General features: G+C 41.2%; 1 protein-coding gene across 1 annotated transcript in view; it reads right to left on the reverse strand.

Annotated features, from left to right (window-relative positions):
- DYM (dymeclin) overlaps positions 1-24,157 on the reverse strand; it is a 400,582-nt gene that overhangs the window by 335,999 nt on the left and 40,426 nt on the right. The window contains exon 5 of the mRNA XM_019518147.1: positions 15,066-15,138. Within this exon, the coding sequence (XP_019373692.1) occupies positions 15,066-15,138 (73 nt within the window). The remainder of the gene's footprint in view (positions 1-15,065; positions 15,139-24,157) is intronic.

A 24,157-nucleotide genomic window follows, 5' to 3' on the forward strand; every position in this document is an offset into this window, starting at 1 on the left:
CCTCTCAATCCTTCCCCTACCATCCAGCATATCCACCCCCCCCCCCCCCCCGATTTCCACCCCCGCCCTAGCACGGTATCATCCACAAGTTTGCTGAGGGTATACTCCATCCCATCTTCCAGATTGTTGATGAAGATATTAGACAAAACCAGCCCCAGGACCAAACCCTGGGGCACTCTACTTCATGCCAGCTGCCAACAAGACATCAAGCCATTGATTATTCATCCACATCATACTTTCTTAGCTTAAAAAATCCTTTTTTTTTTTTTCTTTATTAAGAAATTCTTTCTTAAAGCCACTTATCAGAATATGTAGATTTAACTGCATGGCGATCATTTCTTTCCTACATTTTCAGCTCCGAATATGAAATTCAAAGTGGATCAGAAGTGGTCACTCACCTTCTCTAAAGAAAAGAAAATAAAACAAATTTTCTTTTTCTTGACCAAGATACCAGACCCAACTCATAGTACAATAGCTAATCTAAGAACTGCCTTGCAACATAAAGGTCTGCTTGATCTTCCCAGATCCGTGTTTTGATTCATCTCTAGTTTGTATTCCTCTACTGTTTTGTCTGAAATTGTAAATTCACAGGGGCAGGAACCATCTTTGTGTTTTGTGTTGACACCATGCCTACCACAATGGGATCCTAACTTATGGCTGAATGTCCTGATGGAAAACAAGTGCGTACCAGAATGAACGGACACCAAAAAACTATCAAAGACAAAAATACCCAGTTACCTGTGGAGGACACATTTCTCATAAGACAACCACTCTCTCTCTCTCCAATCTCTCAGTTCTGATCCTCAAAGGGAATTTACAAAACACCTTTCACAGATAAGCCTGTGAACTTCACTTCATAAATTTACTGGATACAAAAAATCATGGACTAAACAGACATTGGATTTATAGCACATTATAACCCGCCTGACATCTGATAACCCCAGGCACCTCTATACATTTACCCAAAGAACCTTGTCTGCTTATGTCCTTACACCAGGGGTTGTCAACAGGGTGAACGTATGCCCTCGGGAGTACTTGGAAAGGGGCTAGCGGGTACATGCGAGCGGGTGGGGACAAAGCGCTGTTACGCACCACCCTGCACTGCCGCCTCCCAAGAGCAGAGCCAGAGGGATCCAAGGGCAGTGACTCCCCTCTGCAGGTCGCACAAACATCGCCTGGCTGGCCAAAAATGGGAGTGGGGGGGAGGGGCATGCACGCGGCCACCACCATGCACCACCCCATGCCACCGTGTGCAAGGCCTCCCCCCACCCCCAATGTCTAGCCACTGCACTGCCACCCCCCACCCCATTCTGCCAGAAGTGTACTCAGAAGGGGTACACGCCTTAAAAAAGGATGAAAACCCCTGCCTTAGACCAACACAGCTGCAACCAACACCCCAGGTACCACAAGAATAAGCCATATTTGTTATAAATGTGAATCAGTGCAACAGCACTTGCTGTTCTCTCAAAGAAACTACCCTGTTCCAAAGCTTCACTAAATGTTATTTGATAAGGAAACAGGTTCCTATCCAAAACCCTTAAAAAAAGCTGAAAGAAAAATTTACACCACAAGATTACAGCAACAACAACAAAATAGGAAGCACACAAAAACAGATATCTAGCCGGTTAATTCTGCATAGCTTCATCCCCCCCCCACCACTGAAATCTTTAACAAATAAAGGAAAAGGAGGAAAAAGAAAAATCCCTCTGCAATCCATTCAAAAATATTAGAGGAATATAATCGTCTTTTTAGGTTATGGACAGCAAGGCAATAGTATGTATTCAAGTACCCACTTTATACAATTTCAATTAGGCAAAGGAACAATATTCCCATTTCCCTTCACAAGCATACCCTTCTGCCCGAACAGTAATGCAACTGTGCAATTAGACTTTAACGCACATTTAAACAAAGCTTTTTAAGGGGCTCCTTGTTGTAAAGATACACAAAAACAAAGGTACTTGATCAAGGTTTCAAGAGGTCATCTATGCTCTGCATCTTACTTCTCTTAGGGAACTACAGGGCTCACTGAAGAAACCATAGTTTTCAAAAGCCCCACCACTGACATTGCTCCTCTGGAGTAAGGAAGAAATCCCTTTGTGCCGCCATCAGTTTTTTTGCGGCAGCACAAAGACCAAATGGAAGGATATCCATGCCCTTTGTCACACAAATGCTCAAAATTTGCGGCCGTAGAACAGCAGTATGAATTTGTGCTTCTGTTGTGGTGGAGATCTATTTACTTTACAGCAGAAGAGTGCAGGCAGTCCAGAGCTGCCCACGGTCTCCAGCTACCCCAGGCAGGAGCTGTTTGGGGTTCAGAGGCCCGATCCTGCATACTCCAAGAACAGGAATTCTCGGGACATGCAGGATCAAGCCCCTGAAGCCCTGGCAGCACCTGCCTGGGTTCCCCTGATTGCAGAGGTGTGCCCTGGGATAGCCCAGCAGGGGATTCCCCAGCCACATAGGCTCTGCTCCACTCTGACTCCAGGCACTCACGCCTCTGCAAACACGGAAACCTAGGATTTCCCCATTTGCCGAGACACACCCAGGGAATCTTACATAGAGCAAGTCTTTGCAAACAGGGAAACCTTAGATTTATCCACTAGCAGTGGCCCACCAGGAATCCACATCCTGGCACATCTGATCCACTTCATTTGCCAATATCTGTTTAGACCCTCAACCTTTTAAGACTCGAGACCCCCCCCCCCCCCCCCAGTAACCTCAAGGCACCCCTCAGAAAATGTCAGCTCTTAATTATCACTTGTCTTCTGACTACAGAAAAAATAAGAGCAAAGTTCTCTGGTGCAAAGAACTCAGAAAGACCGCAACAGTCCGAACGTATTTAACTCTACAAATTTCTGCTACAGCACCATGGCTGAGAATCACTGTGTTATACAATCATGTATGAGACGATCCCAAACAAAAAGGGATATGCCCTTATCCTGCAGTCTTCTAAACACGAACAAACACTTTTTTCTGTAGATAAATGAAAAATATTCTTCTCCCTTGTATCTTACCATATACCCCTGACTGTCTCACTTTGAGGACTGAGCTCTGGAATTTTAACAATCTTGGTCTCGGTGTTTTTCCTGCAGGTGCCAATCCTATCTCCTCTCTCTCCTACATCTCATTCAGGCAGGAGAGCACAGACACAAGGGAGGCCCACTATCTTCAGATTCAACTTTCTTGCTCTAGACCCAGAGTCAGCAATATTTTCCAGCAGGGGCTAGAATTACCCAGCTTAGGTATGAGATGAACAGGCACTAAGACCCAGACATCTCCACCACTTCTCTCTGCTGCCCAGCTGCTATATGGCACGTGTAGTGCGGGTAGAGCCCCCCATCGGTGAAGTCATGGGCTGAGTGGATCAGATCCAAAAGCTCTGAGCTACATCTGACTTAAGCGCAGAAGGTTGCTGACTCCCTCTCTATAGAGTCTAGACCTTTCCAGTTTTTTTCTACTCGGTCAGGAGCATGAACAAGTGGGGAGAAGTCCATTCCAAATCGCAGCAGCTCAGTGAATCCTTTTTTTTTTTTTTTTTTTTTTTAAATCAGTGCTTTTACCCTTTCTCCTGCTCCACTCCCTGTTTTAAACACGTTCTTTATTTCTATTTTGGAAAAAATGGTGGCGATTAAACCAATTGTGATGGCAGATTTCTAGTTGTAGCCAGCAGAGCTATCAAACCTCTACTGTTTTAGGTCAGAACGATTGCAACAGCACATCACCTGCCTGTAAATTCCATTCTTCTAGGCTTCTAAATGCTTAAAACAGCGACATGTTCACACAGCTTTCTTGCCAAATAAGTCAGCAGGCTGACAAGGCATTAGAAAAACTTCCAAAGGGATTCAAAGAGCTTTACAAATCAAATAGCAGTCTTTTAGGAAAGGCAAGTGGCAGGTAAGGTTCTTTCGAAACTTACCCCAAATCCCAATACACACAAACTTTGATTATATCTGATCATTGTGGCTTCAGCTTTTCTCTATTTTTTAAAGAAGCTCATGCCCCTTTCCCTTTACTACTCCCTCCAAAACCCCCATAAGAAAGATTTTTTTTTTTAAAAAAAGAGAAGAACCAGCAAATGGAAAAATTGTAACTGCCACGTATGAACTACTGAGAACAAATATGACTGAAAGATTAGCTCTGGGCATTCAGAACCAGGGTTTATTTTATTTTTGTAGATTTCAGTTTTGCACACACTTTACCCCAGCAGATATCCTCCACCCAAAGTTCGACACACCAAAGGCGCAGGTACAAATACAAGGATGGGAGATAAAAATAAATAAATAAAAGCCAACAGTCTTCCTCACCCCACATATACAGCCACCCTTCCTCTGAAAAGAGATCCCACCTCCGGCTAATGCATCTAGTTAAAAAAAGTGCATCAGAATGGGGTGATACTGACTTCTTCAGTTCTAGATGCTTCTCACAGGCAATAGCATCACTTCAGTATCATGCAAACTGAGCATCAGCTAACTAGCTCTCCTCTTTATCCATCTCCCCCACAAATGAGTTTACTCATCTTCCATGATCAGCACTAAGGAATGGCAGGAACTAGTGCTCCTGTTTAGTACCTCAAACCCCTCTATTTATTATTTGCCCCCTCATTTCCTAGCAGCTGCTTTCAACCCTTCTCACAAACCAAAAGAGGGACATGGAAGTAGACATGTTGAGTACAAGAAACACACCTTTCATGGATCTTCCTCATCTTCCAGCTGCTAATCTACCTTAGTGTAAAGCACCACTAAGAGCTAGTTTCTGCCCTCACTGCTATTCACCTTAACCCCCAACAGGGAACCAACAAGGGTTGCAGAAGCAATAAATAAGAAAATCCCACGTAAAAATGCTGATAATTGCACCTAAAAATGGTCTCTTAAGGGTCACTTGCCATGTAGTAGAACATACAATCTTCGTATGCTTCTGTTGGCACCTCTTGTTCATTATACAATGGGATGTAGGGTTTTTTTTTATATATATAGATTGGTAAATTGAGGCATACAGTATTTGAAGCAATTTCACCATGATTACACTGTTAGCCAACAGTCCAGCCGGAAACAGAGCCCAAGACTTGAACTCCTATGCTGTCACACACACCACTACAGCAAACCCTCTCTCCCTGTTTAAGTGTTTTCTTGAACTTTTGCCCAGCCAGTAGAACCAACTCTAATCATTAAAAGGTTAGAATGCAACTAATTTTCTGATTTAGGAAGGCTGCCAGAAGAGCTGATTCATACAAAAAGTTTCAAATCATACAGGAACCAGGTTTCATTTCCCTGCTTCCTGAGGGCCCACCAGAAAGGTGAAAGAGGAGTCACCAAAAAGAACAGATCAGGTTTGAATACTGAAAAGTAAGCACAGTATCTGGTTATCAGTCTCAGGATATAAGTACAACAGCTCAATTGAACGTCATCTTTCCGCTTGGAATCACTCCCAAATTTACACCCACTGATGGCAAACACGCACGTTGGCCGGCAAAAAGTATGCTACGCTAGCTAGAGCTGACTCCGAACACTTGGAAAATGTCCCAAATACATACTCAAGAAATGCCAACCAAAAGGACACTACCAACTTTTCCTACCACCTTCTGTCATGGCAAAGCACAAAAACAATTCCACCTAATCTTTCCACTTCTGTAGATGGACAGGGAGCATGTCTAGCAATAAGTAGACAAACTGAGAATCAAGACTTCTGGGCTCTCTTCTGGACTCATTGTCTGATGCTGTACAAACCTCAGTCTCCCTGTACCTCAATTTTTCACATCTGTAGGATAAAAATAATACTTATCCATTTTCACAAGGGTAAAATATTTTACTGGAGTTCATTAAATCATATATAATATTTGCAAATTGCTGTGTACTAGCATAAGCCCTGTATCACACGTTACTCTTTCATGTCAACAAGCCAAGCCTTCTAAAAATTGTTTTGGCCAAATCAGATACATTGTCATGAGCACAAGAGAAGACCCAAGATAATGGCCTCATTAGACCAAACCACAAACATGTATAGATTAAATATTATGAAAACTGAATCCCGGATGACACAACATTCTTGTCAATAAAAATAGCAGTAAGAAAGAAAATAAACTTGTTTGGGATGTTCATTATATGATAACTTAACCTTTATTGGGTATTTTATAAAATATTAAAATAAGACAGTTCACCAAACAATCCAGAACAAGGATACTTTGAAAATACCTAGAAATAAACTTGTTAGGCATTGGCTAAATCTGGTGACGAAGTTCTCAGCTTCAGACAAATAGGAGATGAAGCTGGCAATCACTGAGGTATTGGTGTAACCACGATATCTGACCAGAAACAGTAACAAGACAGAGTACTAAAATATCACGCAGCCCTCCAAAATGGAAGACAGGCACTCATCATCACTCACTGAGACAGATCAGAAACAACCTGACGGCACCATTTGATGGAATTTTGTGCGCTCCTAGGCCACATAGTTGTATCAGGAATATCTCCAACAGACAAGGGGAAAGGATACTGGGAAGATGAAAACTTTCCAAGGTGTCTGATTTAAACCCTTGAGGAGATGACTGACAATAAAATCAGCATCGATTCCATGCAGTCCTGGCAATTGGTTATGTTTCTGGGATGGAGCCTAGCTGAAGGAGTGCCAAAGATTTGAAGATGTTGCAGACAGCCAGCCACCACTTTCTCAAATATTTTCCCCAGATGGCAGACATTAAAACTAGGTGACTATTTGCCAAGAATCTGGAATCTAGAGTTAGTTTCTTTGACAAAAGCTTAATTACAAGCTTGGTTGACTGTTACCAATGAATACCTTGGTTTTCTCCTTCCAGAAAACAGCCCAGGCTTCCCCATGAAGGCTTTCAAGAATCAGCATGAATATTGGTCCTGGTTTACATTAATTTAGGCACATCACTAGGACCATCACTGAGGCATTAACTGGAATTAATTAAAGGATGGCAGGGTTTCTTCTAACCTGCACTGCAACATCAAATTTTAGCAAGGTTCCTCTGAATCTGGTTAAATCCATTTAAAAGAATGACATTCCTAATAACTCCAAACAAATGCCTACCCAACTGCCCCAAGCGAATAAGGGCATAAAAAAAAAATGTAGTACATTTGTAGACACTTCAAAAGGGGAGGAGAGCTACGCTCATTCAGGAGTATGCAGTGACTGTTACACTGCCATCGTCTAAGGTATGCATGATCCCATAGCAATACACGTGGGCTAAGTTACCCAACTTTGACCCTCCATGAAGCAGAGTTAAAATTGGAGTGGTTAATACTTACAGTGTAACTGCACACTCCCAAGTAGCAGCTTACCTTCTCCTTTTGAAGTTACTATAAACTTTTGTTTGCCCATACCGTAAAACTTCCTTCTGTTTCATGAAACAGATCCACAGATAACAGTCTCTTACTCCCCAACACTTTGATGTAGCAGCACAGGAATTCCTAGTACACTCATCACCAAACCACCACCAGAAGAAATATTCTCATCTTTTCCTATCCATCTTTACCACCAATTATTTGTAAAGTACGGTGATCTGTGAGGATGACCTGAAGTCAACGCACCGATGGCTGTTCCATACAATGCGAGGGTGCAGACACATATAACAAGTGAACAGCTCCAAAGTGTCACTGATTAAGGTACCAGTTCACAGCTGTGGGTGAAGTGCTGTAGTTCTGACACCGAAGGGTGGAGTGAGCACCCAGACCAGCAAGTCTTATAGGGGTAAGTACTTGCACCCATACTTTGACAGTCCCAAGGAGTGGGTGGGCGACTTGTTGGTTGGGGGGCATTTTCATTTTTCTGCCTTTCCTTCCTAAATAAGTGCAACAAACTTCAATAGCCTGCACCTGACTGAAGTCTGCACTGTGCTTGCCTTATTTGGGGGTGCAGTGGGTATGGGGAAATGGGTACAGAAGGGAAGGGAGTACTGCTTGGACCCACACTTCTGGGTTTCTAGGGCATGGGGGCATGAGAAAGGAGAGTGGTTAAGTAGGAAGTAAAGACAGCTGATTGTTAGACATCTTTTACTGAATATGCAGTTATTCAGTAAGGAGGTTAACTGATTTTAAAAAGTGCCAAAAAAGGGAGGAAAAAAGGGACAAGAGTACCAGAGACACCAGTTGCAATAGCGTACGGGGGTGGGGAGGAGAGAAGCAATGCAGTGTGGGATGCTTAGAGGACCAACCAGATCTAGATCATGAAATGCTCAGTGTCCACATGTTACACTGAATCTGTTCAAAATAGTACTTAATTTTCCAGAGATACTTTTAAACCATTCCAGGCAGCTTTAAAGCAGGGTTGCCAACTCTCCATAATTATAAGTAAATTTCATAAATTCCATAAATTTATGGACAATCTGTTAAAAAAACCCAACAAAACAACAAGGCTAAAAACAACTGCCCATAAAAAGGAGCCTCCATGTGGAAAAAATAAACAAGCAAAATAACTGGGAGCTTGATTGAAGATCCCTGGTCAGAAAGAAACTGGAAACAAAGCACTAAGAGCAGAACAGTGTCTGAGCGAGAACAAAGCGTCGTTCAGGGTGCACTCTCTCAGGACTCTGTAGCCCACAGGACTCTCCATAACCCGTTTATCCACTGACGTGCTGCTGCCGCTCTGTCCCATCTCCTGGTCTGGAATGCTGCTGGGTCACTACTGCAGACAGTAGTCCTGTGTGTGTTTGTGCCAGGATGGGGGACCTACATGGTACAAGGTAGGGTTGGGGGCATCAGGGTGTGGGCTCAATGGACACTTGGGGAGGAGGCAGCATGGTGTAAAGCTACTGCTGCAGTTGAGCAGATTTGCCAATCCAAGAAAAAAAAATTACACTGATAATTTGCAAACTTTTTACTGACAACTAAACTTCGCTTTTTTAACATGGTTGTCATTACACTCATAATTTGAACACAGCCTTGTCCAGGGACCGGCAGAAGGGTTAAATTTACATTATATAAAACATCTGTCAGTAAAAACATTTGTCAGTAAAAAAAATGGTTTTGGTTGTCAGTAAAAAGTACGCAGGCTGTCAGTTAAAAAAAAACTTGGGTTGGCAACCCTGCTTTAAACCAATTTAACAGGTCCATATATCTGGCTGCTTCAGGTTTAAAATAACACTTAAATGTGGTCTAGTCCATTTATGTTTCCATACTCTTAAATCCCTCAGGATTTCAATATTCTGGCTATATTCAAAGATGAGCCAGAGACTAGGATGAATTTTCCCTTTAATATTCAAGATAGATTTCTCTCAAACAAAACATTACAGTGAAATAACTCTTCAAGTAGGCTAACTGCTGCAAGATTGGGAATATACCTGGAAAAGGAAGCTCTCTGCCTAAATAGAATTATTTTAAATTATTAGAGAATACCAAAATGAGAACACGATACAACCTTTTCAGAATGTAAGGGAAGGAAAATAGGGGAGGAGGCTTCTTAACCTCCTCCCTTCATTATAACTAGTGAGGAGAAAGGAAAGCAACAAGGAATTGTAAATCTCATTACATATAGGTGGTATTGTTTCTACAGTTCCATGACATTGTAAAATGCCATAACCAATATTATACAGACTATAATTTTGAAATATACATCTCAAAGGTACTGTAACTAAACCACACTATCAACTTGTCACCTGCTACATATCATTTTGCTCTAGGAAATGCGAAGAGTATTCCAACCATTCAAACCTTATTAAAATGGTCCTAATAATGTTTTTTTCCCAAATGTGAAAATAAACAATGTTTTTAAGCCTAGAACAGTTTTTCGTTCACTACAGAAAATAACAGAATGTAAGGCAAACATCAGCTATATTAACCAGGGTGCTGGTTAACAATGATGTAACTGGATGAGAGAACTTCAGTGTTTTTCCTCACTATGCATCTCGGGTTTTTAATTAAAGCGAAAATGTGCAACCAGATGTCCTGTTATACACACTAATTCTTCACAAGCTGCTGCAAGAAGCCTGTATATTTTAACCTGTTTTGAGCTTTACCCTACAACAAAGTGTTAGTATCACTCACTACATAATGCATATAATATATATAGGATTAAATATTTAGGCATTAAGATACAACTAACCATGCAGCCCTGCTTGCTCATGCAGCACACCTTTGGGTGCTTATACTGACAAGATTAAAAGAGAAGCAACGTCTTAATACATCTAAAGGAGGCAGCAATCGAAAACCATTGCACAGTACCTCTCACTGGAGATTAACACAATGTTTTGGGTTTTTTGGTAAGTACAAACATACAACACATATTTTAAGTGAAACAATCTTCAAATTAGAGCCTATGTTAGCTTTTAATTTTAAAACATGCTACACGAATTAATTACTCTGGTCCATCTAGGGTTTTCTGAACCACATTTTCTTTCTGTAGTTGGAATAATTGAGACGCTTACAAGAAGGCAGTGCAATTTTTTGGCACTGCCAAAAATATTTTGCTGACCCCTGACCTATAAGGTCACCAACTATCCTGAAGCCAATAATGCCACTTGTTCCTGCCCAAATGATGGTAACTCAGAGAAGGCACAAGGCAGCAGCTAGATCTTCAGCTATACCCCGTAACTGAGAAATGTCCTTCTACATTCTGATGTTCTGACATACACCACAACACACCTCTGCGGTCTTTCCAACCAAAGCTCAAGACATGCATTTTTTCAGTCTTACTACATGGACACGTTTGTATTTCTGTGTGACGGAGACAAGGAGGGGAGTCACAAAATTATTTTGTCTTTTATGCAGCATATATATAGTGGATAGTAATGTTGGGCTATTCTTTCCATTTGCTCCTTTCAAACTCATCTTCCACATGCTCCCACGGTATCTCTGTTCAATCACTTATAAATGCTCTATTCTGGGGAAACTCAAGACTGAATATCAGGGACTGTCTTCCCTTGTTTTACAAGCATAAATTTTACCACAGTAATCCAAATATTCTTTTTGCTTTCTATAAGCATGAGAAAAGTTCTGTCTATAATAGGTTGGGTTCTCTACTGAATAAATAGTTAACATGTCCGCACATTACCCAATAACCTCAAGGGAAACAGCCTAGAATGCTACAATCACAAAAGAGTTTAAGCTTCCAGTAACTATACAGATGGATTGCCTTCACAGATATGAAATGCCTGCCGTGACAGATATGGAATCATTTAAGCAGTAAAGCACCCAGGGTACACTTGCTGTATTATGGACATAAGGATACAAGAGACTATTATGCAACTGTCTATTCATTCCAAGGCATCCTATTCTTTTTTTATTTATTTATTTATTTTTAGCAATGGGGTGGAATGTGGTTTAATGGCGTATCTAAAGAAGCAATAAATTCAGAAAGCAAGTTCCAGGAAGTGGCCTTTTCTCGTTGAAACCTTCTGCAGAACATTATGGGCCTAGCTAAGCAGTGAAAATCCGCTGGAGGCATACCGAATATTGCTAATGAAAGGCCTACTTGATTAAAGCTCTGCTCGACTGAATTCAGCATTGAAATATTAAAAGTCTCATTTCCATAGGGTCAGACAAGTCACCACATTTGGGATCAGGAAACAATTTTACCCCATGGTTAGACCGGCACGGACTGTGAGGGTTTCAGTCTTCATCTGTAGCAGGAGGTGTGGCCCTCTTCCTTGGATCTCAGGTGTATCTTAACAAATACAATTCCTATCTTTGCAATGGCAGGATGTTAACAGTGCTAGTGCTCATGCCCTCCCCCTCACTTTACCTGTGGCAAGCTCAAGGTGTTGCTGAGGTTTCAGGCATTATGCCCAGTAGTTGTGTAAGGATTTCCCCCCAAAATTTTAGGAACTGGTTAGACCAGTGGTTCTCAATCTTTTTAGACTCAAGGCACATGCCACAAAATGCCAGCTCTTAAGCCTTCATTCATTTTTTTTTTTTTTTTTTACTAGAGAAAAATAATGCAACAATACTTCTGTTGCAAAAACCAAGAAAGACCATAACAAGTCAAAATGTTTTTGACACTATGGATTCCTGCTGATATATCTGGGTTTATCTTGTGAATCCCATGTAGGTTTTTGCATTGATAACAGTGATAATTTTTGTGTTGCACCCTTAAAAGGATCTCAGGGGACCCTGGTTGAGAATCGCTGATTCAGACAAGCATTTTTCTAGCATGGTTTAGACAAGGATGATCCTGAACCCAGAGGAGGGTGGGATGAACTAAATAACTCCCGGAGGTCCCTCCCAGCCCTAATTTTCTATGTTTATGACTCTTTAGATCATAATTTAAAACCTTACAGATCTCAGCTGCAAAGGCATCACTAACACAAGTTGGAACAATTGCCTGTTTTCTAGTAGAATAGACTTCAAGTCTTCCTGCTAATGGGATGCCAAGCAAATCATAAAAATTCTAACTAATGTAGTCCTTTTAAACCGAAATACCATGGCCTTTCTGTTCTTTTCCAAAATCTACACATCAGTTTGTGAATTTTCTAGATATTAAAGCAGTAAGTCAGTAATTAACCATCCCCCTTTAAAAACAAAATACGGAAAGAATTCACCTGATAAATCAAACTGGGGGAATAATCACTGGCAAACGAACCCAGGATTTACCTGAAAATCGAAAGTTACCTAAAGCCAAAAATGTTTCACCACCACCACATCTCTAAGAAACTGTATACAGTCCACAACAGAGACATGAGCTCTGAGTTCCTTCTGGCTGATCATACATCTACTAGAAAGTGACTTTCAGCAATTGATAAACAGAAAGGACCAGGCACAGGCAGCCTGTGTGTGACACATGGTGAATCAGGATAGGGACAGACAACACAACAGCAGACAGTGAGAAGGAGAAAGCAGAACAGCAGATGAGGCAGGGACCAGGAAAACGGGGTAGATCAGGCAGGGGAAGAGGATCAGAGTGGCAATCCAGGATGATGTGAGGCTAATTTGTGGCATGCCTGTCAGAAAGATTGGCCCCCACATAACCAAACCAAGAGCAAAAGCTCAATGAAGACTGTTTGTTGTGGGTTTGGTATTTTGTTTGTTGTTGTTGTTGTTGGGTTTTGTTTTTGTTTTTTGTGTTTGTTTGTGGGGGGGGGTTGGGGGGGGGGGGTCCCATACGTCCTTTTGCCCACTCAGTCACATAGAGGAGGCAACGGCTGAAACAGCATTACATTACTCAAGATACCAAAATTTACATTTTAAAGTATGTAATATTATATTTAAGATGCAGCCAACCCACTTTAATGTACTAGATCAGGAAAATTTTGGCTAAAAAAGCATAAGCTTAAGAGGACGTTGCTTGTGTATTTCTTATAAACCAAAGCTATAAGCATAAAGAAATTACAGCATTTCCCACAGAACTAGGCAGTTCTGAAAATGCTTAAAGACTTCACCAGGCCACTTCTCCCCACCTCCCTTCCTATTGCTATTGATATAATTGAGGCTTCATATAGCTACTGCTATTCCTAAGCATATTCACAGGAAGGTAGAAATGCCAGTAGGATCTAACTGTTTAAACGGGTTAAAACAACCATGGGTGTAGAACGTTTTTTACCGAAACAACAGAAAGCCATATTTTGATCACATGCACTTTGCACCTCCCCCCCAAAAAATAAATAAATAAATTGGGGTGTGTGTATTTAGCAGGAAAGCTGATTTTCTGATGGGGATAGAAGCACCCTACACTGATTCCTCCTGCAGCTGTTGAACTACATTACTATTCCACTGAGGGAGTCGATCAACATATTGTTCTTTACTCCAGAGGTGTTACGTCTCTCCTTTTTAAAATTCCACTAATCAACCTACCCTTTATCAGGGCAATTTTTCTGTCTGCTAGCTGCTCCTGGTCTCCCTCCTACTATTTAATCCTTAGTTATACAAGAAAGAAAGAGCGAGTCAGCTGAAGAGGAGGCTCTGTCCCTGCTCTATGCAGCTGTAACTCTGGAAATCTTTTTCTCCTTTAATCTACTGTTCAAAAACAAAGGTGCACATTATATCCAAGATGCACTGCATGCAAGAAAATATGGTATCTGACAATGAACTTTAAACAACCATTCTGCCATCTAAGAAAGATGCAGGATTTCTGAATGTGGCTATATTTCTTCTCCAAGTATTTCCTTTAATCTACTCCAAACAAAAAGTGTAAAACTATGCCAGGAAGTACTGACAATGCCCCTTTGTTTTGCAGGCTGACACTAAATCATACAACTATTTCATTATACAGTAATGACTCAAAACACTAGTATACCATCGACAGGATTATAGTTAATTAGATTAATATTTCAGAAAGAATTGTATCTTCATCCCAGCAGTGAATGCATTTGTCAGCTTTCCAACCAAAAGAACAATCAGCAATGTAAAAACTAGGTCAGCAACAGAGGTAAAAATTACACTGCAACAAAAAATCTGATAAAAGCCAGACAACAACAGAAACTCTTTTAGGACTTCTATATTTTAATAGTCAGTTTGGTGTCTAGAGATCTAGAGAAGCAGTCTGCCCATGCCCTTGAATTCTCAAAAATCAGTTCCACTGTAGTTCAAAGGAGGAAGAGCAACATGATTTGAGTTTTAAAAAAACTAGTACCAGGTATAAGTGCAGGGGAGATCAGGGAATCTTTTCTCAGATCATCTTCTTTCCCTGATCTGTAAGCAAAGACAATCACTATACTGGCACTCTTGAAAGTTTCACATCACCTGTAGTGATGACAGTTTTACCAATGTGGGAATAGCTATGCATGCCTCTAACTTACTCAAACCATAATAATTATGATGTCCCCAACTCAGAGAGTGCCAGCCTCAACCATGTAAAGTGTGTGCTCTCCATATATTCCCAGAAGCACTGTACTGGCTCAAAATGAAACTATTAAATAAAACGGGAGGGGACAGAACAAATGGACTGAAGTGGGAAAGTAGCTGAACTGCAAAATATTCAGCTAACAAATATCTAGGGTCAGGTCCAGGAGACATCATATCACTATTTATTACACTGTAGACACAATGGTCCTCCCTTTGGCTAGTATCCAAATAAAATGATTTTTCCAAGCACAGCAAACCTTGGAATGATGGAAGAAGATATTCTGTTTGGAAGGTACAAATACCCAGTTTGGAAAAAATATTCTTATAGGTACTTACAGAAGAGGAATTTCAACAATGAGCTGGATGAGACAACATAGCAATTCTTCTATCAGATCTTCATGTTCCACTCCTGAAAAAGAATAAGGAAATGTTACTCTACTTCATTCTCAAAGCGAAAAAAAGAATGAAACAAAGAAACTACAGCTTCAACTCAACTGCCATCTGGACCTACTTGATTAAGGCATTAAATATAAACCATTAAAGACAGTGGCCCCATCAAGACATTAAAAAAAAAAACAACAAACAAGTTGCTATCTAAGCTACAAGAGCTGTTGCAATTATTAAAACCAAAAGAATTAGGGTATTAAAACTTTTCACAATGATAGTATCAAATGACTAGCATGCAACCAAATGGATCAATTAAATAGGATGTTTACTGACAGGGAGCAAGCCAATACCTGGGACAAGCCAGAAGTACACCCAGGTCTTGTTCAATACAAAAATTCTATCACTTTAACTATAGTCATACAGTTATTATTACAGGAAACAATAAGCTACACCAGTACAAGGCACCTTTAGACTTACGACTATAGCCATGTTAGGATTTGTTCTATACCCATGTTACTGCCATCCAGTGCTGGCAGAAAGGTACACAAGTGTCATTTATTTACTTGTTTTTTGGGGGGGGAGGCATATGTTGTTTTTTCTTGGTCACTGTTTGTCAGTTATTGTAAGTCACACTGCACATTTCTAAACAGGGTGGGATATAAATCTAAACAACAACAAGACAACTATTACAGTTGAAAAATCACATCCCTAATCAACTTAAACAGGTATACAAATGTGTGGACTATGTCGCAGAACAGCTAGTTGTTCCCAGAAACCTGAGTAAATTGTAGGATTGATAAAAATCTATTTTTTTAATTTATTTTTTTTTAAATTTAAAATTAATATATAAAACTTTTACTTTAAAAAAGCAAACCTGTTTAAAAGAAATCTGCATTGATTATATTAAGCCTAACGTTACTACACCATCATAAATATTTGCATAAAATATATATTCTGAATCCAAAAAACCTCTAAAGTTAAAGGGTGTTTGAGTCTCTGTAAAAAAGGAATAAAGAGAAAAACATCCAACTTTTGAGGTGACACGTTAGGTAGTTGAAGGCTGTTATTAAATCCCCTCTCAGTCTTCTCTTCTGCAGACTAAATAAGCCCAGCTCCCTCAGCTTGTCCTCATAAGACATGTACCCCAACCCCCGCACCATTCTGGTTGCCCTCTGCTGGACCCTCTCCAATTTGTCTACATCCTTGCTATTGTGGGGGACCCAAAAATGGACACAGTACTCCAGATGTGGACTCACCAGTGCTAAATAGGGGGGGCTAAATGTAGCCTCTACCTTCAACTCCAAGAGATACCATTTAATATCTCAGCAGGATCAGACTCCAGTTAGCATCCTAAAGCAGCTGCTTAGCAAATCAGTAAAAACTATGCCTCATTCCCCATTTCCTAACATATCAAAACGTAAAACTAATACAAATTTGAAAATATTAAGTTGACAATTGCTTTTGGTTTTGTATGACAAAAACAGCGCACCAGATTGCTTAAATAAATTAATACAATTATAACACAGTCTCATGGATAACAAAAAGATGTACCCAAAAAGCTTAACTGAGCTGCAAATGTACATGCATGACTGGTTATATCAACCAATAAGAATGCATCTTCCTTTAGAAAAAAACTGAAGTCCAAATGGAAAAACCACACTGAGGCTTTTCCATTTGGCAATTTAAATCACTCATTTCAAACTAATCCACACCAGAAGAATGAGCAAAGTGTCCAGATAATTAAAAAGTCTGCAACTCAACCTGATTACTAGCTGCTTCAGTCAGTCTCACTGATTGTTAACACTTCACATTGCACTCAGCTTAGGAAATGAAGATGAATAGCTGGTCAGCCAACTTCTAGTACCGTGTCCTATTGGAACCTCAGTAGTCCAGATCTAATTACTTTCATGGTATTCTGCAAGTCTATCACCCAGAGGCTTCTGAGCATCAAAACCATGACGAAGGCTTCTGTTTGCAGTTTTTGCTTGGCTGAATTTAATCTCTGTTTATTTTCTACTTTTAAAAGGAACAATTCAAGCTTTTTATGACTATTTTAAAACTTGTGGCAAACATACCTTGGCCTTAAGACAGTTGCACTTCTTGGGATTACAAATAAAAATAAATAGTGTTTGGTTCTGGCACAACAAATACTTCCAATATTTAGGTTGCTGACAATGCAGGGCAATATTTATGTAACATTTTTTTTGCTCTTACAGTACCCCAAAGGTAAGCTAGCACTGCTTTATAAACTCATACCCTTATTTACTGACACAAGCGACATGGCAGGATTGTGACAGAAAACAAATAATACTTGCATTTCCCACAAGTCTATTGTGCAGTAAACCCTAAAACATCCTTGCACTGTCAGCAGAGGCAGGAGGTAAAATGAGCTAAAATGGGGATTTGCAATAATACAGAGAGCAAATATAGAAGCACAACTGTAGATACATAACCCTGTTAACACAGGATTCCTGGTCTGTAGAGAAAAGCAGAAGAAAGATGCTACTAAATTCAGAGGCTGAGGTGAGACAACAGCTACATCTTCTCCGGCTCCATGCCCCAGGGTGGAGCACAGGCGGAGCCCACCAGGAGCCAAAGGGTAAGCAGAGAGTGGGAGGCAGACTGAAGTGGGGGGCAAGCACCAGAGAGGAAAGTGGTGAATGGGACAGGCAGCAGGGGGAAATGTGGGGGACCAGGCTCCAGTAGACAGGGGTCAGGCTCCTTGACCCCCCACCATCATCACCACCCCCTGCCACTTCAGCAGTGTGTGCGCGCGCGCTGGGGGAGGGCAGGTTTAAAGAACTCTCCAATAATTAGATTCTACACATGCAAAATTATACAATTTTCCATGAACAGAGTAATTATTGGAAGTTGTCTTAAATTCAGACCCATCTTGGAGTCGGGTAAATACTTCCACTGAATTTTCCATGAAAAAACAGCTACAAAGAAAATAAACTCAGTAAGATAATATCATGGTTTAAAAACACCTACAATGAAGACTCCTTTCATAACCCTAATTTACTGAATTACAGACAAATGCCAAGAAGTAAGTACTTACCCCGTGTCAACTATAATAGTTCTATTGAAGTTAATGGTGCTATGTTGATTTAGACTAGCTCAGCACCTCTGGCGTGAAGCATCTTTAAACCAAACAATTTAGCTGGTTTATTAACTAACCTCACCTGAGCAGTTCATCTGTTTTATCAGTAGAAGCAGACAATAGGAAAGGACATTTTTCAATCTGAGGTAAAAGAAACTTTCTAGATATGAGCAAAGAAGGAACAAAGCAGGCTTTTTGAATATGTGTTTTAAACAGCATACGCGAATCAGGATTTTGCCTTCAAAGGAATATGGTCTACAGTTCACAACTAGGTCATTTATACATGTCACTCAACAGTTCTATTATCACTTTATATTTTTAATGACAACTATACTGGTTTATAAAGCTTAGCATGAGCACTGGGATCTCCCAGTGTCAAAAACCCTGCCATGCTGTAAATCAGCAGTGCAGCAAATGTCTGCAAGCATAGTGCGTGCGGTCTGCAGCACCATAAAACAGGCATACGCTGATCTGGATGCACCCTATGAGATTCAATGCCATTTACTCCTAAACAGTGTCAAATGTATTCCTCAGGAGTTTGTCCTTTTAAAATTTAACATTTTACATTACAAAAAGATGCATAGAAATCTAACTTAAGCTCATTTTTTCTTTTTTCAAAGTGCTGTTGAGTGGCTAGACAGCAAACAAATCCTACCCTTTACCATATCAGCTAAAAGAAAATGGAGCTTACAATACCTTTCAAAACCTTGGTGTATTTCATATTTTCAATTACACATATCTTGCAACAAGCAAAACATTATAACCAAAGGTATAGAAGTGTTACTGTCTTTCACCTGAGTTTGCTCCTAATTTCAAGTCTCAGTTTTAGGAAGCACACCAGAGGGAATACTCACAATAATACAAATTATTTCTTACCACAACTGAATTATTAAAAAACACATTAAAAATGTCACCTAGTGAACTGCACATTCTAAAGGAAATCAGTTTTTTATCAAGGAAGCATGGTTTCCTTTATACAGAATCTCCCATGAGTAGCACAACGTAGCTCCTGTTCTCTAGACTCTAGAATTGCTGAAAGTATTTAACCTTAAACTTAAAACCACTGCCAATAAGTGAAGCTCAAGTGAAGATACGAAAAATAATTCCCAAACTAAAAAGTTTCTAACTTCTATGAATTTTCAATGTGCTGACACTACAAAAATTAATTACACTCTCCCAAACTGACAATATATTTTAATTTTTTTCCTAGTAGGTGAGGGTGCAAAACAATAAAATCAAAGCTTTTTTAAAAACTGTTTGCATCATGTAGCATACATTTTGTCTGATTATAGTCCAGCATGATTTCAACTAGCCAAATAAATCTACAGAACATGAAGAAGTCATTTTCCTCTATTTCACTGAACTTACAGATAGGAGGAAAAGTACTGGTCTGAGGCAATTACAGTTACAATTATGGTGCAATTAATACAGTAACTGAGCCATACGTAGTAATAATACTACACATGCAGTCAATTCAATCAATTAAAAAAATTAGACATGTGTAAGTCAGCAGGACTGAATGAACTTCATCGGGGAGTGCTGAAGGAGCTGGCCGAAGTCATCGCAGAACCCCTGGCAAAACTCTTCCACAACTTGTGGTGCTCTGGAGAAGCCCCGGACGACTGGAAGAGGGTTGATGTTCTGCCCATCTACAAGAAGGGGAAGTGGGAAGACAAAAGTAACTCTAGGTCAGTTCGCCTAACTTCTACCCAAGGGAAAATCCTGGAAAAATTCATCAAGGAGTCTATCTGCAATAAGCCTGCAGAAGATAGGATTGTGAACAACAGCAAGCATGGCTTCGTTGTGGGCAGGTCTTGTCTCACCAGGCTGGACATTAGAAGACACTATTTTACAGTCAGGGCAGCTAGGATCTGGAACCAACTTCCAAGGGCAGTGGTGCTGGCTCCTACCTTGGGGGTCTTTAAGAGGAGGCTTGACAATTAACTAGCTGGGGTCATACGAGCCCAGTATTCTCTCCTGCCTGGGGCAGGGGGTCGGACTTCATGATCTACTTAGGTCCCTTCCAACCTTACATCTAGAATCTATCAATCACCAACCTCATCTCCTTTTACGACCAGGTAACTTGACATTGTACACCTTGACTTTCAAAAAGCCTTTGATCTGGTATCACATGATGTAAATTGGAGGATTGTGGGCTTAACTCTGAGACAGTTTCCCACCCACCTGACTGTCTCCATGGTAGGACTCAGAGAGTTCTAACGAACAGATCTGTGTTGTCCTGGTAAGAAGTGGCCAGCGGCATGCCACAGGGGTCGGTGCTCGGTCCAGGGCTTTTCAACATCTTTATCAGTGATTTAGATGTGGGGGTAAAGAGCTCGTTGGCCAAGTTCGCGGATGACACCAAGTTATGGGGAAGCATGGTCATGCTTGAAGACAGGCTACAGGTACAGGCGGACCTGGACAGGCTGCAAGTTAGGCAGATTGGAACAAGATGAAGTTCAACATCAAGAAATGTAAAGTGCTCCACCTGGGGGGAAACAACCCCATACACACCTACAGACTAGCATCAAATTGACTAGCACCACGAACAAAAGGGACCTGAGGGTAATAACAGACCACAGTATGAACATGAGCAGTCAGTGCGATGTTGCAGCTAGTAGGGCAGAGGCATAATACTCTGGCACACATCAACCGAGGCATCTCCAGCAAAAACAAGCGATTCTTCTGCTCTACTCAGCACTGGTGAGACCGCAGCTGGAGTACTATGTCCAGTTCTGGGCTGCACTTTAACAAGGACGTGGAAAAGCTTGAGAGGTCCAGAGAAGAGCCACCTGTATGATCAGAGACTTGCACAGAAAGCCATACAAGGAAAGGCTGAGGGACTTGGGACTCTTCAGCCTCTTCAGGAAAAGAGAAGGCTGAGAGGGGACTTGGTAGAAACTTACCACTGCGTCAGGGAAGTACATCAAGGGCTCGGTCAACAACAGCTCTCCAGGGCACCCTTAGGGAAAACTAGGAGTAATTACCACAAACTCCTGGAAAACCATTTCAGACTCAACATTAGGAAAAACTTTTTTCACGGTCAGGGTGTCCAGACTGTGGAATAAGTTCCCTCCAGAGGTGGTGCAATCACCTACCCTGGAAATCTTCAAGAAGAGACTGGACAGTCACCTTGCTGGGGTCACTTAACCCCACTTGTTTTTCCTGCCTGGTGCAGAGGGCTGGACCCGAGGATCTCAGTGGTCCCTTCCAGCTTCACAATCTATGAATTTATGGCACCATGAAGTGGGAAACCAGCAACAAAGCTATTCCCCAAAATATGAAGAATCTCTTTGTGGCTCATTTCTATGGCAGCGTAAATGGAACATGTAACAACCCCATGCCAATGCTGGCAATCAACTGACTGTCACAGGGACCCCAGGATGGGGAAGAGGCTTCCCCATTTCTAAAAAGTTCAGTTGTGCAGTTTCAGGGCTGTCCAGGGTCCAGGCCAAAAATCAGCTGACCGTCTGTCCAAGTCCAGACAGTATGGGGGTCTCAAACTGGCCCAGTACAGTCCAGGGCCTAGAGGAGAACGTGGGACTATTCAGGATCAGATCCAGTAGCCAGCCGATTGCCAGTGCCAGCCCTGATAGCGGGATAAGGGTGGCACAGCTCTGCAGTTGCACGACTGGGATTGAAGTAATTTTATGCCCCATCCCAAATATCACATCTCTTGCCATATTGACTGGGATGAGGCATAAAATTCCTCTGATCCAATCACACCATAGTTCTCACACCTGCCAGGGGCCTAACTCAAGTATTATGGAAGAAGTTACCTTTTTTTAAAAAAAATTTATAATCAAATGTCATTCAGTTAAAACAATGTATCCTTTTCTACACTGGGACACATGCATTTTTGTTTAATTCTTGACTCGTCAAGACAATTAAACGGATACATGCCAAATCTATAACGTGAGAGCTATAAACGTGGAACACTATGTATTTTCAGAAACAATGACTTTTCAATAGCAGGATAGAGACAATACACAAAATACTCATTCGTGTTAAAAGATTACAGATTTGAATCAAGGAAATGCATAACCCCTCGGGTCAAATCAGCGAGGGCTGAATCTATCCAGATAACATTAGAACTGACTTACACTGAGGGAAATCAAAAGGTAACTTCTCATTTTTGCTACCTCTTGAAGCAATGCCATATACATGTAATGAGCAGGGTGAATGCAAAATTAAGTCAGAGTAGGCTGAAACACCATATTTAATGGAGGCCATGGAAAGCCTCCAAATGTAGGCTATTGATAGGTTTGTGATATGAATCATTCTTGGCATCTAGTATCTTCAAAGCCAACAAAACTGTTGGTGGAAACATCCACACAGGGCCTGACAGGCTAAAGGTTTTACTCAAAGCAAACCAGCCTTTTTCTACAATGTCTTGTTGTTAAGACATTGCACCTCCAATAGTGGCAGCAATCCACTGAGTACAGCTCTCAAGCCAACAAGCAGCCAGAATTTTAAGCACTTGGTTGTCTAAGTTTGCACTAAATTGATGCCACCAGCTACTGGTTCGCTAGTGTTCCTATGGAGTGCATCAGGAGACAGCCTCAGTCCCAGCTGCTGCCTGCTTCTCTGCCTTACTGCACCATATACTTTCTTCTGCAGCAGTCCTAGGAGAGAACTGAGTATGAAGACCAAGACTGAAATAAGTGTTCCCAGTTTCTGGTAAACTACAGCTTAAAATCCCCAACTATAAAAAAAAAATTGTAAGTACAGAATGAAGCAAGAAAAGCCACAGTGTCATCCTGATGCAAAGCATGTAACCAGAGACACGGGGAACAGGAAGAGCACTCTGTGGTTCATCTGTCTGGTGGCAGGGCAGAAGGGAGTTGCACAGATACACAAATCTGTTTGGTTTAACCTTTAAGACTGACAAAAAGCTCTGACATCCCTGTGTTTTGGGCTGCAGCAGAACTGTCTGCCCTGATACAATGAGGATGAACTTCCTACAGGAATCTCTGACAGCATTTTCAGAGAAACTCTAGGCTTTTTCCTCTGGCCTCTTTATTCCACGAGCAATTTAGCAGGGAGGGAGGTTGCTATAAGACACCAAATTCAGTGCTGATTAACAATTCTAAGAACATCAATTGTGAACTGAAAGAATAAAAGGTTCTACTTCAGATCAGGGGCCTCACTGAAATGTATATCAACATAAGGTTTGGGGGAATTCTGTGCTTATGAAATCACACTGGACCTGAGCTGGGTCACTGCAACCAGCTGCCAGAAAAAGTTATTGACCATTGGATGAGAACCTGATAAAATGTCAACTTATTTTACATTGTCTTTCACTGACTTAGACTGGGTTAAAAACATTAACATTTTCAAGATTTCACCCCTGCAGACAGTAAGCCATCACCCCATTCTTAGTTCACAAGTTGCCCAGTCCCCTATAAAATGTTAGCTTTAAGTTCCCACTAATATGCTTGTAGTGGCTAAAACATCATAGGAAAAAAATATCAAGAGGGATGTAGAACTTTGAAAGCCGTGGTTATTATTTCATTTTCAAACAAAAACACTCTACTGTTCAAAGTCTCCATAAGAAATTTGCAGCAACCAAAAAACTTCATAGCACATCCCTGGCTAGCTCATCTCCACAGTCAAAAACCAGGACCTCTGGACCTAAAAGCATAATGCTCTACTGTTTGTACTGAAGAATGAGGTCCGCCAGTTTGAAAGTTGTCTGACCCACAGCACACTAAGACACCATATTCTTAACAGGTCTTCCAATTCTTTTCTTCACACCCCAGGGCTGCTGCCTGTGCCACACGGCTATAGCCGGTGGACATTCTCCACACCATAGCTGCTCCCCATACTATGCCACCCCATGTGCTCTGCACAACACCCTGGAGCCACTCCACGTGCCAGGCAGCCGAGCACTCACCATGCCATGCCCTGTGGCCGTGCACCCCCCCCCCCCCCCCCCCCC

Source organism: Gavialis gangeticus, unplaced genomic scaffold (genome assembly GCF_001723915.1).
Source record: "Gavialis gangeticus isolate Ggan-Ray unplaced genomic scaffold, GavGan_comp1, whole genome shotgun sequence".
Lineage (NCBI taxonomy): Eukaryota > Metazoa > Chordata > Crocodylia > Gavialidae > Gavialis > Gavialis gangeticus.